We start from the raw sequence: 19,135 nt of genomic DNA, 5'->3' as shown, positions 1-19,135 counted from the left end.
GGGAAAGGTGACAAAGGGGCACAAGGATTTCATTTGTTCACTACCTTGATTGAGGTAGTGACCTCATGACAAAAAAAGTCATAACCCCTCAAATTGTACGCTTGAAATACATGCATCTAATTATGTGTCAAGTAGAAATAAAGCTGTTAAGAGAAAAATGTGAGGAACCAAATAACATGTGGACTTCTTGTGCTTATCCTCTGATTTAAACCGCTCCGTCAACATTCACTTGGAACACACCTTGCCCCATGTGTTTCGAGAGCCCCTGCGGTTGCCAAGGTGAGCGGTGCTGAGAAATTCTCATGACAACGGGGGTGCAGAGCGGCCTGGCTGTGGTGAAGATGGTCACCCGCAGACACAGTGGGCATCGCCCGGAGAGAGCCTGCTGCCTTACACTCTCTGGCTAAACTCTCGAGGTTTTCTGAAGAATCTAAAGTAATTGAATTTTTTTCCTCTGTAAATCTAGTTGGCCTACTCAAGGATCAAATGCCCTGTAACTAGCAGCCAGCTAATCAGTTGCCAACATCAAAAGCAAACAGAGCAGTTAAGAGACAACAGCAGTAATCCAGGCAAGAGGTGGTGGAGGCCCAGGCCAGGGGGAGGCAGAGGAGGGAGTGAGAAGTGATGGCATTCGGAGAGTAGAACCAATTATATCTGTTGATGGAGTGGATGTGGGCTGGGAGACAGAGAGGCATCTAAGTGGACTCCAAGGTTTGGGATTGAGCACCTGGAAGTTGAAGCCCCCGGAAGCACCTGGAAGCACCTGGAAGTCAGAGCCATGGACTGAGATGAGAGGGCTCCCAGTGGAGCAGGTGGGAGGGTGAGAGTCTGAGGGTGAAGCTGTCTCCTCCTGTTGGCCGCCCCTGACTACAAGGGAGCCCGCAGCACGTGGGGTGAGCTGCAGAGAAGACGCAGAGAAATCCAGTTTATCTGATACTCTGACAACGTGATCAAGGCTGTGCTCCTGGCTTATCCTGATTTCACAGCTAATACTGTCATTTGCTCCAATCACATTAACAACCAAGCTGGGAAAATGAGATTTGACTCAAAGGCACACACTGCAGAGGGGTGGCAGGAACCCCAGAGGGGCGTTTGCATCTGCACAAATCAGGCACCATCTGTGTGATGGGGTAAGCTGGTCTGATCCCGTGCAGGAGGAATGACTGGACTTGGCTGGGAAGCTGGGAAGCAAAATGCAATTAGAGAAAATCTGATGAGAATTAGATGACCAGGTTTGTCTTTTGGAAGGATTTGGTTCTCCTAATATTCTGAGTCTGGAAGGGGAGAAGGAAAAGAAAAGAGGAAGGAGATAGAGGGAGAGGGAAGGAGACGGCTGCTTACCCAGATGTTTGTCAAAGCCAAAGCACTGTACAACCTACCCTCCAGCTACCTCCTACCACCCAGTTCAAATGCAGGTTCTCAGGCCCGACCCCAGACCCGCTCAATCAGAATCTGCATTTTGATGCAGTCCCCAGGTGATACTGGTGATCACTGCTCATGCGGTAATACTTGAGACACACAGGCCTACCTTGCTGTTTTCTAAGTGTCACCGACCGTCCTTACCATGTTTGCCATATCCCTTCACACCACTTGTAACATGGTTAACAATCTTTTCTTCAAATAAATTCATTTTAAAAAGTCTTAAATGTGTTTATTTAAAAATAACACTCTATATCACTATCCTCAGTGGGAAATCAGCAACATTTGCCGTAAGTGGGAATCACCATAAAAATGCATGAAACAAGAGGAAAGTAAAACCATGTTGTTTCAGCTCCGGCTGGACACTGCTGATTGCCCAGAGTCCCGGCCTGAGGTCCACCCTCTGTAAAAGGGAGGCCAGCGGGTGTTAAAGCGGTGAGGGAGGCACTCTAGCCTCCGATCAAGACCTTCCTCTTGCGATCATCACAAGGACTGAAGAAGGACTGAAGAAGGGACGATTTCCTCACTGTGTGACTCAATGATATTAACGCTGTGTCCACGTAATGCGCCTGCTATCATTTCCCCTGCCAGGGTCGAGTTCCTCCAACTTTAGAATAAGTGCTGCACTATTGCAGTGTCCCTGTCCCCAGACCTCCTCCCCATAACTCCTGGCATCTTTTCCCCACATTTAGAGTCCTCCCCCTAAAAGGCACACTCAGCTGGGTAACTGGATGCAGGTGGGGACTTATGCTTATCTGGAGATCCCCCAGGACCCTGGCTGTCAGCAGGGATCGGTTCTCAAAGGCAGCCTCCCACTCAGTGGTCAACTGCTTCAGCCCAGAGAAGTCACCAGCCTCTCTTCTAACGGTGGTCAATATGACCAAGAGATACCCCAAAGCACAAGGACAAAGGACAGGGACCCAAGACAAGTTGTGAGGTTTGGGGTGTGGCCTTGGGGATGGAACCCCGGGATCAGGGTGAACAGCTAAGGCTGTCTGCGCATTCCCAAGCCACTGGGGGATTCCATGTCTGCATGGGATGCTATGTAGACCAGGCCTTTCAAAGTGGATTCCCATGACCACTCGGGCAATGATTTAATTGCTTCAGCACAGGTGAGGGTGGGGGCCTAGAATTTCCAGAAATGCCTCTTGCCAAGGGGAACCAGGCCAAGCCCAACAATTAACAGTTAAAATTTTAAAGGGAGCATGTCAAGTCCTCCAGCAGAAGCCGACTGCTGAAAGGTGAAATGGTTGCCATGTATTTATCTTCATCACATCAACTCCTTCTTTTACCATCTTAGAAAAGCCAAAGACAAGTCCTTGGTCAGGCAGTGTTGGCAGTAGCATCCTGTTGGGGTTCGGTATATCTCAAATGGGTGCAGGCTTATTTGCAAAGCAGCTGGTGCTTATATAACAACTATTAATAAAAATCCATGTGATTGCAAAAACTCTCTGATCAGCAGCGATGAGGCTGTTTGTAATCATTCAAAACTGCTCCAGAGAAATTTCAAAAGGGAAAAGGTTTTGCTCCCCACCTCTACCCAAAGGACCCTTTTCCTTTCCACTGATAGTAATAATAATACTTGTTACCTTTTTATTGAGTGTTTACCATGTGCCAAGTACTGTGCTACAAGCTCCACAGAGATCCACTCATTAATCCCCACAATAATGTCATCAAGTAGGAATCTTTTTTTTAACCCTCACTTAAGGATATGTTTTTTTAAATTTATTTTTTAGAGAGGAAGGGAGAAGGAGAGAAACATTGAAGTGAGAGAGAAACATTGATTGGTTGCCTCCCGTCTGTGCCCTGATCGGAAATCAAACCTGCAGCCTGGGTCTGTGCCCTTACTGGGAACTGAACCCACAACGTTTTGGTCTATGGGATGACTCTCCAACCAACTGAGCCACCCGGGCAGGGCAAATAGGAATTCTTACTCCCTGTTTCACAGGTGGGCCACCAAGACCCACCAAAGGAGCTTTCCCAAGTCATCACCAGGCCTCAGACTTTGTGCCATTAAACATGACAACGAAATGTATCTGACCCACCCAATGAAATGCTCATTAAAAGAAAATGCTTACAGGACAGCCAAAGGGTGGAAGCAATCCCAGCATCCATCGACAGATGAATAAATAACAAAATATAGTCTCTACATTCAATGGACAATATTATTCAGCCTTACAAAGAGAAAATTCTGACACAGATCACAACATGGGTGACACTTGAAGACATTGTACTAATCGAAAAAGTCAGCCACAGAAGGACAAATACTGCATGACTCCACCTAAATGAAGTACCTAAAGTAATCAAGTTCATAGAGACAGAGAGTAGGATGTTGATTGCCAGGGGCTGGGAAAGGAGGAATGGGGACTATTGTTCTTTTAGTTGGGGAAGGTGAAAAAAACTTGTGGAGATGGATGGTGGTGATGGTGGCACAGTAACGTGAAGGTACCTCACACTACTGAATTGCACTCTTAATAGTGGCTGCTGTGGACTAAAAGTTTGCATCTCCCCAAATTCACAGGTTGAAACCTAACCCCCATTGTGATAGTACTAAGGATGGGGCTGTTGAGGGGTGATTAGGTCATTGGCAGGTTTGTAAGTGACCTTATAAAAGAAACCTCTCAGAGCGCCCTTCCTGTAGGGGCACAAGGAGAAGACAAGACAAGTCTATGAATCAGTCACTGAGTCTGCCGGAGCCGTGATCCTGAACTTCCCAGTCTTCAGAACTGCGAGAAATAAATTTCTGTTGTTCATAAGCCACCCAGTCGATGGTATTTTCCTGATACTAGTCCAATGGATTAAGACAATGGTAATTTTTATGTATATTTTACCATAATATAAAAATAATTTCCCCTACTAAAAAGAGAACGAAAGATGCATCATTTTTTAAAAAATGTAATTCCTTTCATTCATGGCACAGACGTAATGCATGTCTACTGTGTAGGACACTAAGCCAGGCAGTACCCTAAGCAGTGGGGGGTACAAGGTTGAACCAGGAGGATGCTCTGGCGTCCAACAGACTCTCAGTTTATATGGAGCAGAGAGAATAACTTCCCAGAGGTGTGAAACAGCATGAGGCACCGGAGTAAGGGAGTCGTGAAAGGGGCATGTCAGTGTGGGAGTCACTGGAGATAGTGACAGAATTAGACAGTCCTACCTACTCCCCAAATTCAAAAAACACCCCACTCCTCAGCACGGGGTCCCGATGCTGTGAAAGCCTTTGAAGGTCAAAAGGACACATTTTCAAAGATGCTGATGTGAGCAGAGTAGATCTGCTCAGACCCAGTTCCTGGGGCTCCCATATCCACACCTACCCTCGGCCCTGGGGGCCACCGGCAGCCTTTGGGTGCTGTGGTGACAGCCAGGCCAAGCTCCAAGCTCCAACATCCAGGAGAAAGGAAGACTTACCCCTGGAGGCTGGAATCCTAGCAAGCTCACAGCCCCTGCCCGCCTTTGGGCCGGACGCGCTCACAGACTGTGGATCAGGTGGGACCATTTCAGAGGCCGAAAGCTGCCCTGAGCACGGGAGGACGGCGAGGCCGTGGCGGAGCGGACGGCGGTCGTCAGGCGCACTCGCTCACTGACCTTGGCCAGCTGCACCTGCAGTTTATTCTTCACGTCCATCACCTCGGAGATGCGGGCGGTGAAAGCCAGGTTGGTGCTGGTGAACTGCTGCCACATCTGATCTGACAGGGTCTCAAAGAGGTTCTTGGCCTCCTCCTGCAGCCGGATGGAGTTGGCCCGCATGTTCTGGGAGTGCCTGATGTTGTCATTACTGAACTTGGCCCAGGTCTCAGGCACCGAGATCCTGCAAGAGGCACGAGGGTGAATTCAACACAGGTTAGGATCAGGGGGGTGGGGCAGGCCTTGGGGACCTCTGAATCCAGGGTTGCTTGGCCTTGGCGCTCTTGACATGTGGTCAGGGATGGGACCCTGCGATGGCAGAGCTGTCCCCTGCACTGTAAGATGCTTACCAGCAGTGTCCCTGGCCTCTGCCCATCAGGAGCCAATAGCATTGCCTCTCTAACGTGAAAACCAAAAATGCCTCTAGACGTGCCCCCCAGGCTAATCCAACGCCCTCATTTTACAGGGGAGTCACTGCAGCCTAGAGGGGGCAGCTGCAGCCTTGGTGAGGAGAGATTCCCCAGAAAGGCTCTTCTCCGGGACACTTCCTCCACCCCCACCCCCACCCCCGCCAAAAACAAGAGACAGGGGCACAGTGCTGGCTGCGGGTCCCTCTCACTCAGGGGTGTGCATGTGGCCATGCTACTTGCACCAACTTATTTGTTCAGCGAATGTTCTTTGAGTACCTAGCACACGCCAAGCCTTGTCCTAGGCACTTGGGGTAGAGCCGTAAACAAGAACAGCAACAGCCCTGACCTCGTGGCGGTACATTGGTAACGGAGGGAGGCAGACAATAAATGAAGATGCTTACACAGGGTGCTATGTGCTATGAAGGAATTTAGGGGCCGGATGATGAAAGAGACACAAATGGAGTGTGGCCGTTATGGGCCAGGGAGGGAGAAGGGGAAGGCCGGGTTGACACTCTGAGAGTGCTCGTGGATCAGCAAGGGCACGAGGCTGTCGCCACCCCGGCTGAGAAGGGCAAGAGGAGAGGGACAGGTAAGAGAGGAGGAGACCTGGGGGATCACTGGGGAGGAGGGAGAGAGGGAGCCAGGGAAGATAAGTCCCCAACACCTTTCTCCTCTGCTGGTGTCCCTCCTATTGGCTGAACTCAACTGGAAACCAGGTGGCAAAGAGCCAGAAAGGCAGCCGGCCAAGGGCAGCCCCCTCCACAGTGGGCGGCCCAGGAACGAATCTAGGGGCTGAATGGAGACGCAGGCTACGTTAGAAAGGGCAAGGGGGGAGGGTTTCAGAGGCATGACTCATGAGGGATTCAGCTTAGGCACCAGAAAGTTCTTCCTGCAGGTATAGAAACCCCACGACAAGCAACCGACAAGCGAGGGTGTTGTCCTCTGGGAAGCCTTTTCTTTGGGGGCTTCAGTTCCTGGGAAAGCAGACTAGGTTCTTTTCAAGGTCTTTTCTAGCCAGGAAGTCTCTCCAGTTGCCAAGTAAAGTCGATTTTTATACTCAGGCAGTAGGGAAAAAGAGACTGAATTTTCTGAAATGGAGGTCTCATTTCAGATGTTTTACAGCACTTAGACTGTGTGGTGAATAGAAATTTCAAACGTATATAATACATGGTGGTTTTGCCTGGCTTTCGAAGAAGTTAAAAAAAAACAATCAATAAACAGGGGTCTCGGGCTTCTGGAGATGGGAGAAGGCACTGTGTCTCATCCAGAGCTTTTGTCCAACAAAGACCCAAGGCTCAGAGAAGTGAAGTGTCTTTTCCAAGGTGACACAGCTACTCACCATGAGATGAGGAGGCGGCTCTGAGGACAGCAGAGAGAGACCAGCAGATTTACCCTGCTGCTGAGTGGGGCACCTCAATGTCACCCGTAGCAACCTCTGAGCCTTCGCCCTCCTCTGGAGCAGGCAGCTGAGCTCCAGAGAAAATAACTGGCTAATTCACTTCTCCCTGGGGAGAATTTGCCAGAGGCAGCCTGTCTCCTCCCAGGTGGTGCGCCTCGGTAGGGGTGGGACGGGCTTTCTGTAGCCTGTGTCCTCTAAAGACTAAAGACAGCAGAGATGGCAGGCTTTGCTGGGGAGGCAGAAAGGCGTCTGGATAACACACACAGGCACAGTGTCCATCCAATGTGGGCCCAGATCGCGGCTCTGCCCCTTATTGTGTGAGTGTGGACCAGTCACTTCACCTCTCTGAGCCTTAGTTTCCTCATTGTAAATGGGGGTAATAATGGTGCCTAACCCCATGGTTGCCGAGTGACTAAATGTGAAGCCCCGATCACAGCACCTGACAATAGTCAACACTAGATAAATATTTATGATGCATGAGATGCTGTGTGTAAAGATCTCAGCAGGGGGCCTGGGACACAGCAAATGTCAGGTAAAAGGCACACACTATCATCATCACCATCATCACCATCAGCATCATCAGTTAATTCATAGCAAAGAGGACTTAGGTGAACAGAGACAACTGCAATTCAGTGTCTCCAAATGTCCTTTAGGCTGCCCAGATGTGGCCCTGCTTTAACCAAAGGACTTACATGCATATATGCATTGCCCATGGACACAGACAATAGACTGGTGAAGCACTGGGGCGGGGCAAGAACTGAGTGGAGGGGGGCAATGGGGGAAAAAGGGGGACATCTGTAATACTCTCAACAATAGAGATTGAAAAAAAGAAACCCCAAATAAAAGCCCTGAGGAGCAATTAGTCACCACAAACAGCAGTGGAGGGGCTGGGTGAAAGACTTTAAATATATCTTTATTGATTTCAGAGAGAGGAAGGGAGAGGGAGAGCGAGAGAAACATCAATGATGAGAGAGTCATCAATTGGCTGCCTCCTGCAAGCCCCCTGCTGGGGTTTGAGCCCGAAACGTGGGCATGTGCCCCAACCGGGAAGCAAACTGCAATGTCCTAGATCCTAGGTCTATGCTCAACCACTGAGCTATGCCAGCCAGGCATGGGTGAGAGACTTTAAACAGCAGCCCCTCTGGGGCATGGAAGTCGGAGTCTCCGCCAGCTGGCCTGGCTGCCCAGGTTTCAGGGAGGCATCCAGACTCCCTGTCCTTATGGACAGTTGTGGATGAGGGCACTGAACCCCTAAGTCCTGCTGGCCTTGGCAGTGCCATGGGGTAGTCAACTTTGTCAGGAAAAGAAAGGTCCCCAGGAGTTGTCATTGCTAGGAACTCCAAAGGGTCCTCTCAACCCTTCCATATTTACCAAGATCCAGAAAGTGACCCTGGGCGTGGTCCAGAAGACTGCCAACAAACTCCTCTCCCTCCTTCCTTCTTTTTCCCTTCCCTCCCTTCCTTTGGTTCTTTCCCTCCTTTCCTCCTTTCATTCATTCTTTCTCAACAAATATTTATTGCACACCTACTATGTGACAAGCACAAGTCTATGTGCTAGAGATTTTTTAAAGGGCCCAAGATAGACACCCCCCTTTGCCTGTACCAAACTGTGTCTCTCTCCCCAGACTTCAAGCTACCAATTGGGATTGGGAAAGCATGCTTTCGTCCCGCATGAAGTGCCCCGATGCTGTGACATGCCCACACCAGTGCCTGGCATACAGAAGGCACAGCCTCATAGCTGCTGTGCTGAGTCAGTGAAGACATACAGCAAGCACTCAATAAATATTGGCTGTTGTCATTCCCCTACACGAGGCTGTGTGCTCAGCACTTCCCACGCGGACACTTTTATGCTCATAGCAACTCTGGGAGGTGGGCACTATTATTAATCCAGTGCTATAGATGAGCAACGGGCCCAGCGGATGAAGTAATTTACCCCGCATGCTAGTGTAGAGGCTGGACCTGAGGCCGGGGAGCCTGGCTGCAGAATCCACGCTTCACCACTACCAGCGCTGGTGGACGTTCATCAGCCCTCCCAGCCGAGCTTGAATTCCTCCTCCCTCTGGCTACAACCATTATGCTGCGGGGTTTGTTTGGTGGCTGCCAATCGAGGCGCCCCAGCATGTCCTGGCCCATTCAAGCCCCCAGAACCTTCCCCTCCAGCCTTCCCTGTGAGTCAGCGGCTCTCCACAACCTTCCAGTAAATTCTCTCTTGTCTTAAGTTTTTAGCCAGAATTGGATACTGCGGGTTGCAACCCAGGATCCCCATCAACCACACCACTTCTCGCTTGACTGGTGCATGCTGAGCCTTTAAGGCTGCCTGGCAGGAGCAGACCCACTCCCATGGGCAGGGCCAGATGGGGACCAAGAGCCCGGTACTCACGTGCCATCAATCTTCTCCACGCCGTGGAAGAAGCTGATGCAGTCTGATGTGTTCCTCAGGTTAAAACACTTTTCATCAATAAACTGGGCTGAGCTTTTGTCCTCAAGGTCCCTCTCCAGAGCGTGCTGAGCATCTCGGTTATCCCTGGAAGGGGGGGAGAGGACAGATGGTCAAGGATTTATCCCTGGACCGTGCATTCATCCAGAGTCCCTCACCAAGGTCACACGGGAGGTCAGTGCAGAACCACGGTGGAAAGTCAAGTCTGTGGACTCCCAGGAGGGTGTTCTGTCCACCCCCAGCAGCTTCTCAGCCCTCTTCCCACCTTGATGCCCCCACCACATACCCAGGGCCTCCCCCTGCTCCCCCAACCTCCCCCCAATCCAAGCAGACCTATTGTCATTAGAACAGGGGTGAGCAAACATTTACTGTAAAGGGTCAAATACCGTTTAGGCTTTGTGTGTCAGATGGTCCCTGTGGCAACTACTCAGCTATGTAGAAACAGTCATAGATAATATATAAACGATGGGTATGGCTGCATTGCAATAAAATTTTATTCACAAAACTGGGTGGTGGGCCAGATCAGGCCCTTCAGCTGTAGTTTGCTGACCTGATTGAGAAGATAGGAATTTACACTTTGGACAAAGCCTGGTATCGCTCTAAATCATGTGTCTCACCCTATGCCCAGCGCAGAGGGAAACGACATGGATAAGGCCCGGTCACTTACCTTCACGTTGCTCACCGATTTGTGTAAATAAATACAGTAAAACCACGTACCGCACAGCATCGTAAGGGCAACCGTGCAGGTTTGTAAAGGATAAGCAGTAACATACAGGAGGGAGCCATTAACTCAGGGTGAGGGAGTGATCAGGGAAGGCTCCCCAGAGAGGTACCTGGGCTGTAGGAGTCGGCATTATGGACAAAGTTGGGTGGGGGGATGAGAATTCCAAGCTGAGGACACCACGTGTACAGAAGCAGAGGAGCTAGAGACCTCCAGGTGTTTGGGGACCTATAAGCGGCTCAGAAAGGTTGTCAGAATCAGGGACCGGGCAGTCCAGGACTGAGTCAGGGACTAATAGGAGGCAGCGACTGGGCACTCAGGGACCGGGCAGAGTCGGGGACTGAGCAGAGGTAAGGAGAAGACAATAGGGAGGGTCCAGGCCTTGAACCTCGAGGGCTGCTATCTTGGCTGAGAAGTTTAGACATAAAGGCCACTGTTTGCCAAACTCTAGACACTGGAGAATCACTTTCATGATTCTTGTCATAGTCCCAAAGTACATATTATCATTTACTTGCTACTTGTTTTTTTGCTAAGAAACTTTTAAAGTATCAATAAATGTATTCTAAAAGGAAAACCTCAATCACTGTCTTTAAAGGAAAACCAATAATTCTTTCTGTAATGGGTCACCTCAAACATAAATACTAAGCAAGCACTAGCAGAATCCTAGCTAGACTCCATTGTCTCTGGAAGGCCCCAAGCCTGAGGCTTTTCCTGTTTCCTTCTTGATTGAAAAAAGAGATCAGTGTTAAAAGCACCTAAGCATCGACTGCGACTTTCGCCTTGAAGTGCTTAGGAAAACAAAGAGAATTAAGGAATAACTCTGTCCAAGCGAGTTCATGTCCAGACGCCAACTAAAGTGACTGGTGTGCATCTGACATTGTCTCTCTCTTTCGCCTTCCGCATCCTCTCGCCCTCTCTCTCTTTCTCTCCCTTCCTCTGTCTATCCCCTTCTCACATCTTTATCTGTTTCTGCCTCACCTTTCTTGGCCTCTCTCTGTCTTAAGGGGTCTCTCTCCCCCTCTCTTCCCTTTCTCTCCTTCTCCCCTGTCTGTCTCTGTCTATCTTTTTGCAAATTTCTTTTTCTGCTGTGGATACTAGGAGCCGGTGAGGGTTTCAAACAGGCCAGGAGCAAGAAAATTAAATCCTGGCTCTGGTCAGGGTGGCTCAGTTGGTTGGGTGCTATACCGTGCACTGAAAGATTGCCAGTTTGATTCCCTGTCAAGGCTTGTGCCCAGGTTGCTGGCTCGATCCCCGGTAGGGGGTGTGCAGGAGGCAGCTGATCGACGTATCCCTCTCGCATTGATGTCTCTCTCTCTCTCTCCCCCTCACCCTTCCTCTCTCTTTAAAAATCAATTTAAAATAAATAAATAAAATTGTTAACATGTTTAAAAAAAAGAAAAAGGAAGTTAAATCTTGATGGTGGGCTCCCACCTATCAGGATACTCAGGGGCGATGTTGGGTAGAAGGAACCATCCTGGGGCCCTGGGGGCCTTCTGAATGGGCAGAGCAGTGGAGAAATAGAGCTCCATCAAGTCTAATGAACTGGCTGGCATGTGAAGAAAGACCAGAATGTAGAAAAGAAACCTGCCAGAGCATTAGAGGGGCACCTGGGGCCTCAGAATCCCTGGTCAGCTGGTCCAGACGGCTGGCCCTTGCTAATGAGGCCTGGGGAAGGATGGGACAGTCCCTATCTCCCTTCCTTGGTCCATGATAGAGCGCCCAGCCCGTGTCAAGGCTCACGTGGCTGTTGGTCCACCAGGAAGAGCAGGAACTTGGCTCCTGCCCCATCAGGAAGAGCCTGGTGAGCTGAGATCGTGATCCTGCCCAGATGGGCGCCTCAGGCCTCACCCAGAAAACCACAAGTCAACAGCCAGCCCAGGCCTGCCTGTGCCAGGTTGGCCACCTGAGTGGGTCAGCGGCAGAGCTTCCCCACAGGCGACCAGCACACACTGACAATAAAGCTCTGGCCGATACTAAGTCAATCGGGCTGCCTGACAACACGCGCTGCCTCCCTGCAAGATGCCAGGCATCCTCTGACAACTGGGCGGCTCCTCGAGATCCAACAGTCTCTGTCCAGGGAGGCCTGGCCTCTGGTCCTGCAGGAGGGAATGTCTCCCGCACCTGCTCTCGTTCCCCCCGCCCCAGCCCCGCCTCAGCTGCTTCATCTCTCAGCGGCTATTCCAACATCTCCTGCTTTTCCCCTCTTTCTCTGTGTCTGTCCCTCTCCATCTGTTTTCTCTGTCTCTAACTCACCTCCTGACTTCTCTCTTTGTCTGCACACATCTGTGTCACCACCACCACTGTTTATCACTTCATGTCTTTCTTTTTCTGTCTCTCTCTGTCTCTCATGTCAGTCCTCATTCTGTGTCTCCCAGGTGATGGGACTGCCTTGGTTTATCTCTGTCTCTCTGGTTCTCCCAACTCTCCCAGCTCGCCCTTCATTGCCTGAGGTTGCACAAGAAGCCCTTGCACCCCACCCTAGCCTCAGAATTTCTCTTCCAGGGTCCAGATTCCCAATTTCAAGTCTGGGCTTTCATTTACTCTGCCAACTCAAAAGGTCCTGTTCCCCAAACTTCAGCCCTCCTGTCACCCCAATATTGAGTGCTATCTCAACTTTGTCAACAAAAAATGGAAAATCATTCTCTCTTGCCCAAAATATGTAATTGTAAGAATAAGAGCAATAAAAATACAACAAAGTCATTTACCTGCCCAAACTTTCCTGTTTAAATCCAAGGATTTAAAGTTTTTTAAAAAGTGAATTAATTTTAGACATTAGGCAAGCAGTAGTCCAAGTTGGTGGAATTGTCAGAAATCAGAACAGAGGCACACAAATGACAGAATTTAACCCTGTTTTCACCCATTCAACTCCCCTTCAGCCACTGCTGTGCTTGCACCTCATTTCGGACACCCCACCTATGACACCCTCCTGGATCTGCCCTGACCAAGTCCTCAGTTCTGCTGGTAGCTCTCAACACTGCCTTGAATGTGTTTGGTCCTGGCTGTTTCTCTCTAATCCCTGCCACCCAGTTCTCAGTGCCTCAGTGGAACTGAGGGGCTGCTGGTGGGGTGTGGGGTAAGGAGGTGACTGCTGTTTCGGGGGTACAGCAAGCCAGGGCACCAAGCCCCAGAGCCTATTTGCAAACTGCCTGACCCTTTAGCATCCCATCTGGCCTCCCATGTGCCCCACACAGCAGGAAGGGTGCCCTGGAAAGGTTGCCAGCCGCCTCTTCCTATCTATATTTGAGCAAATGGAGAGGGGAAGCTAGCAGAGCAGCATGCCCTGAGTGAGTTAAAGGCAAGTGCCCGGGTCAAAACCAGGCAGGAAGGCCGCCTCTGGAGGAGTTGGGTGCCAAGAGCTTAGCTACGGACCCCAAGCCCCGTAAAACTCAAGCCTCCCTTTAATTATGGGGGAGCCTCCTGGCTTGTCATGACACCAATTACATAATCTTCCAAGAACTAAAAGCTGATTCCTTTTGAAGACTCTTGGCTCAGGCGTCCACCAGCTCCCCTCTGGAGATTCCCCAGCCCTTTGCCTTGATGCCTAATGCCGCCCACTCTCTGCCATTTCTCCAGGTTCAGAGCTCCCATGGGGAAGCCACAGGTAAAGAGGGGCCACCATGAGGGCAATTTCTTTGCTGAGCCCTCATTGCAAACAGGAATAATCAGCGATGTGCTGACTCATGGAAATCAGTGTGCACACTCCATAGCTCCCTATTGGTAGGATGAAATCACCTGTCATGGTGGCATCTACACCCTGACATTGGCAAGGGCTCCAAATCAGGATTTTTTTTTCTTTCTTTCCTAAGGAGCTGGTTGTTAAACACTTACTAGTACAACCCTGACCAAAAGAACCACCGAGAGCTAGAGGTCCATCTGGCTTGCCCCCCAAAACCTGGGGAACCCAAACAAACTCCAAGAGGGAGAGAAAGCAGCCCTTACCGCATCTGGGTATCAATCCTTTGAGCTAATTTTCTCATTTGTTCTTGGCAGCATTTCAGCAAATCTACCTCCTGCAATGAAAATGTCAGAAAGAGCCGTGCCCTTGGAAACTCACAGCATCCTGTCTCCCAGGCCAGTGTCTCATCCCGCACCTCTCGTTGCCCACCCTTGACCCCACAAACTGAAACATCAAGGTGGAGCCCACGTCCTGCCTCAATCCACATGATTCCCTGCCAGACAGATAAGGGTTGATTGAGGAGGTTCTACATTCTTTGCCCGCTTTCTTCTTTTATATACTTCCAGATTAAACGAAAAATCTAGTACCTACTCTGTGCCAACTACTCAATTGTAGATTGCTTTATCATTAAATTAAATAATGCATACAAAGTGGTACAGTGCTTGACATATAGTAGGTGCTCAATAAATGCTGGCTTTTATTATTATTATTTACTGGTATGATGATGATGGTGCCCATTTTAGAGATGAAAAGACTGAGGGCCAAATGACCTTTCTCTCTGTTCCTAAGCCACAACCTAGGTCCCCACCCTGGCTTTCTTAGCTCTAACTCTGCATGGGCTGGCACAGATGGCTTCTGCTCCTGGCAGGCAACTCAGAAAGTTCTCTGACCAGCTGTCCCTCCCTCCTCCCTTGGGGCCTGGGCACACCCAGGAGGCACCTTACCTGGATAAGGTTTTTCTCCACGTTGTCATGGACCAAATCAATCCCGATCCTTTTCTCTCGATGGTACAGACACTCCAGTGCCACCTGTAGGAAGCAGTGGGAAATGGTGTGTTCTCCCTGCAGTCTTACGCAGACCTGGAGTGGAGGGACTCCCATCTATCTTGGCAGTGATCTGTTTTATCCCAAGGGAAACCTACTGCTTCACATAGCCTCACATTGTGCGTCTGAGTGGCTTTCTGCCTCCCCCGCCACGGCTGTGAGATGCCACGACAGCAGATGGGTGCAATATTTGTGCTTATCTCACAGGTTTGCTGTGCAGGTTAAGTCAGCTCGACAAGAGTAAGGCACTCAGAATACCGTCAATATCGCTATGAATATACAGCTGGCTCTGGAACAACACGGGTTTCAGCTACATGGGTCCACTTATATGCAGATTTTAAAAATAAATACTGCAAATGTATTTTCTCTCCCTTATAATTTTAATAACATTTTATCTTCTCTAGCTTACTTTACTGTGAGAATACAGTATATTATACATAGAATATACAATATATGTGTTAATTGATGGTTTATGTTATCAGTAAGGCCTCCAGTCAACAGTACCCTAGCAGCAGTTAAGTTTTGGGGAAGTGAAAAGTTATATGTGGATTTTTGGCTGCCGGGGCAGTCGGTGTCCCTCACCCATCATGGTCCAGGGGTCAATTGGATTGAATATGAAAAGTGATTTTTGGAGATCTCTAAGTGGGGGGATGGGGTGGAGAGCTTTGGAAAGTGACCAGGGCCAAGACCCAGTCAGCCCTGCCACATAGCAATGGATCTTACAACTGTCATGGAGACATAAGCAGAGCGGAATAGAAGACAGGAAGGCAACAGCTCAAGGGAGGGAGCCCCTGCAATGAGGCTGAGAAAGAATGGAGATGGGCCAGCAGCCTGTGATGTCACAAAGAGCAGTGGGGGAGGCAGGGAGTGGGGAGCCTGACATCTTGGTGTTGGGCTGCCAATGCACCTGGGAACTCGGGAAGGAGGGGGGCTCATTGATTCCGCAGAATTCCCTGAGCCCCTTCTCTGTGTCACCCTCAGTCAGGGCACTGGGGATACCGCAGTAAACCAAAGAGGCGGCCCAGCTGTAATGGGGCTCTCACAGAGGGGTGAGAGCACACTCGAGTAAACACATAAAGAAACGCAATCCTTTCTGACTGCGGTACAGCTGTGGGGCGGGTGTGCAGTAAGGGTGTCAGGGCGGTCAGGGGGACTTCTCCGAGGCGACAACCCGTGACCTAAGTCATGAGAAGCAACGGAGACGAATGGGAATACTGTGCCAGGAAGAGGGAGCAGCAGATGCAAAGGCCAAGGGGCGGGGGGGGGGGGCAGACAGGAAGCCACTGGGACTGGAGTGGAGAAACTGAGGCTGGAGCGTTGGGCAGAAGCTGGGTTGTGCAGCGCTGGCAGCTGTGACCAGGAATTTAGATGTTAATAAGGGTGCATTAGGAAGCCATTCAGGAGGTTTTATTGGGGGAGTAGGGAGATTCAGTTCAATACTGAAAATCATCCGTGGCTGCTGTCTGGAAAATGGGTTGGAGGGAGCAGGAGTGGGGAGGCCAGGAGGGAGGCAGTCACCACTGTCCAGTGAGAGGCCCCTGGAATGAGGCGGTAACCCTGGAGATGGACGAAGTGGATAGAACTGAGATGTCTCTGGTCCCTGTGCCACTGTGTGGCTGTCTGAAGAGGCCACATGTGTTGGGCACAACTGGGTTTTCCAGACAGGCTGGGGAGTGAGGAGAGAGTGGGAGAGTTGAGCACAGCTTTGGGATGCTATCCTGGGCCTCTGAGCAGCATTCTTGCCCACTCTCCTCCCAGGGGAGAAAAGTAGGGGTGTAGGGAAACAGTAGGACTCCCCCATCCCACCAGAGTGGATGGGCCCTGTGCCACATCTCTGGGAGGATCTGGAGGCAGGACCTCTCCTACTGAAGTCCCCACACCTGACATGGAGCAGAAGGGGCTGCAGGAGATTTCCAGGCAGGAGGTTCTGAGTCCCCACAGGCTCCAGGGAGCCCCAGAGCACCATCCACGTGGCCAAGATGAGCTCCCCCAGCATGAGACAGATAATGCTGGTTCCTTACTCAATGTCCACTCCAGGACCCAGAGAAAAACATTCGCCCAGGCTCCTCTGAAGCTAGGGAACCCAGGTGAGTTCCGGCAAATGGGCTAAAAATGGAATCACATGATGGGCCTTCTGAAAAACCCGATATTCCCCATAAAAAGGGATAGACACAGTTGGCACATCGCCATACCCCTACCTTCCTGCCTCGATGGGAACTTCACAGTGCTCCTTGTGGGCAGGAGCTTGCAATGTGAGCTCTGAAACCTCCTTGCGAGCGGTAGGATAGCAGGACATGCTAAGGATGGCCAAGCAGAAAGACAGGGGCCTGACCACCTTCTGGCGCCAAATGGAGGCTGCAGATGCCTGAGCTGTTTCTCTCTAGAATTCTCACTATGACAGAAAAAGAAATTCCCATTTGGTTGAGTCGCTGTGGTCATCTGTCTGTTTACATGCAGCCAAAAGCCACCCTTACTGATGCAGGCCATGACGGGAGACTGGGAGACCAGGGAAGTGTTGAGAATGTCCGCAGTGGGATGCTCACTCATTGATCCAACAATACTTACTGAGAGCCTACTATGTGCCACACACTGTGCTAGGCTGGGAAGGATTCCAGCCCCTGGCCTAGTCAACAGGCAGTCGGCATAGACATTGCTCATTAAGGACCAGCGTAGACACCCAGGCGCATCACAGCTGAGTGCTGGCCTTGAACACATTGGTGACAAAGCAGACAAAAGCCCTTCCCACATGGCACCTATATTCTAGTGCAGGGAGAAAAACAGTAAATAAATAAATGTGAATATTATAGAGTTTGTTAGAAGGTGTTAAGGGCTTCGGAGAAAAACAAAGCAGCTATTTTAAGTATGTCCTCTAAAGACCATCGCACACAGGCTTGTCATATCTTGATAAACACTTTAGTTTTCATGTAACCCCAAGGAGAAAGAAATTCCATTCGGTGTGAGGAACCTTGATTTGACTGGGGTTGTCCTAAATTGGCCAAGGTTGTATTTTTTATCTTAAAAACGGACTTCAGAGGATGATGCAGTGCAAACCAGCCTGCAAGGTGCCTGTCACGTGATCTGCACTGCAGGGAAGCAGTGGGGCCACCACGCCCCTCTCCGGCCCCGCACTCACTGGCCCCGCACTCACTTGCAAGGGACAGTTCACCTCGTCGGCCGCGCACTCCAGCCGCCTCCTGACCATGTCCATGCTCCGGTTCTCATTGAGCAGCCTGTCCAGCTCGTAGCTCAGCTCAGATTTCCAGAAGCCGATGTCCGACAGCCTCTGGCCCAGGTTCCGGCAGGTCCCCTCCTGCATCTGGTGCGTCAGCTGGTCCTTGTCCTGCATGAGCCTCACCGAGTCCCCCATCAGCCGGCCGGCCCACAGCTGCGAGGCCTCGGCCCCGCGCATCTGCAGCTCGTTGGACCGGTCCCAGTCGTGGGGGCTGTAGCGGCAGAAGAGCCCTGAGCGGAGCGCGGGCAGGATGGTGGGTGGCTTGAGACCCTTGTGGCATGTGGTGACGCCCCCTTCCGGGCAGGTCTGGGCGTTGGAGACCCTGTAGAAGAGGCTGGGTCTCCATGAGTTGAGGAAGCGGTACCCAGGCAGGTAGTAGGGCTGGTAGCATTCCTGGATGACCGGGGCCGGCGCTGTCAGGGACTGCTCCGCGAAGTCACAGCCTTTCTTGGGGCCACAGTAACTGGCGTTCTGCGTGGTTCCAAGAAACTCCATCCTTTCCCATCAGCCCACAAGGGCAAAACTCTGCCCGGGAGCCAAGGCACACAGCAGGGGAAGGAGCTTCTCTAGAGACCGGCAGGACCTCTATGACTCGGCACTGTTGTCATAAAGCCTGGGGACAGGGCTTCACTGGGGCCCTTGCTCACTTTCAGGCCTGCTGGGGCCATATTGTCCCAACTAACACACACACAAAACCAACAAGGGAATGAGTTTCTCAATCCGTAGAGTTAGAGTTGCAAAAAAAGGCGTTTGTCTAGTTTTCCATAACAATGGAATCTGCCTTTTCAGACCTAACTGCCTGCGGGAGAAAATTTAACATAGTCTGAGCCAGTAAACCCACTCAGTCAGGGCCAGTTTGGTCAAGGTTACTTTTTTCCTTCTGTCTTTTCCCCCCAAGGTGGCACCAAAGTGGTATGTCCACTGCACAGAATACTACTCAGCAGCCAAAAGGAATGAACTCTTGGTACACGGAACAACACGAGTAAATCTCAAATATATTCGGCTAAGTGGAAGCAGCTAGACTCAAAAGGTCACATCCTGTGTGACTCCGTTTAGATGACAATCTGGAGAAGGCAGATCCATATGGGCAGAAGACAGATCTGTTACTAGGAGCTGGGGGTAGGAGGACACGAAAATTTGGGGATGTTGATAGTACTGCTCTATATCTTGACAAA

At 50.6% G+C, this 19,135-nt stretch overlaps 1 protein-coding gene across 1 annotated transcript in view; it reads right to left on the bottom strand.

Moving 5' to 3' along the window:
* TEKT5 (tektin 5) overlaps positions 1–18,455 on the bottom strand; it is a 32,574-nt gene extending 14,119 nt beyond the window's left edge. The window contains exons 1-5 of the mRNA XM_016197620.2: positions 17,877–18,455; positions 14,630–14,713; positions 13,949–14,019; positions 9,232–9,375; positions 5,005–5,227 (exon numbers count right to left, since the gene is read on the bottom strand). Of these exons, the coding sequence (XP_016053106.1) occupies positions 5,005–5,227; positions 9,232–9,375; positions 13,949–14,019; positions 14,630–14,713; positions 17,877–18,455 (1,101 nt within the window). The remainder of the gene's footprint in view (positions 1–5,004; positions 5,228–9,231; positions 9,376–13,948; positions 14,020–14,629; positions 14,714–17,876) is intronic.
* Positions 18,456–19,135: the final 680 nt, after the last annotated feature.

This window comes from Miniopterus natalensis, chromosome 3, assembly GCF_054644295.1.
Source record: "Miniopterus natalensis isolate mMinNat1 chromosome 3, mMinNat1.hap1, whole genome shotgun sequence".
NCBI lineage: Eukaryota > Metazoa > Chordata > Mammalia > Chiroptera > Miniopteridae > Miniopterus > Miniopterus natalensis.
Note: the sequence above shows the minus strand (reverse complement) of the source record. Positions and strands in the feature narration are given on the sequence as shown.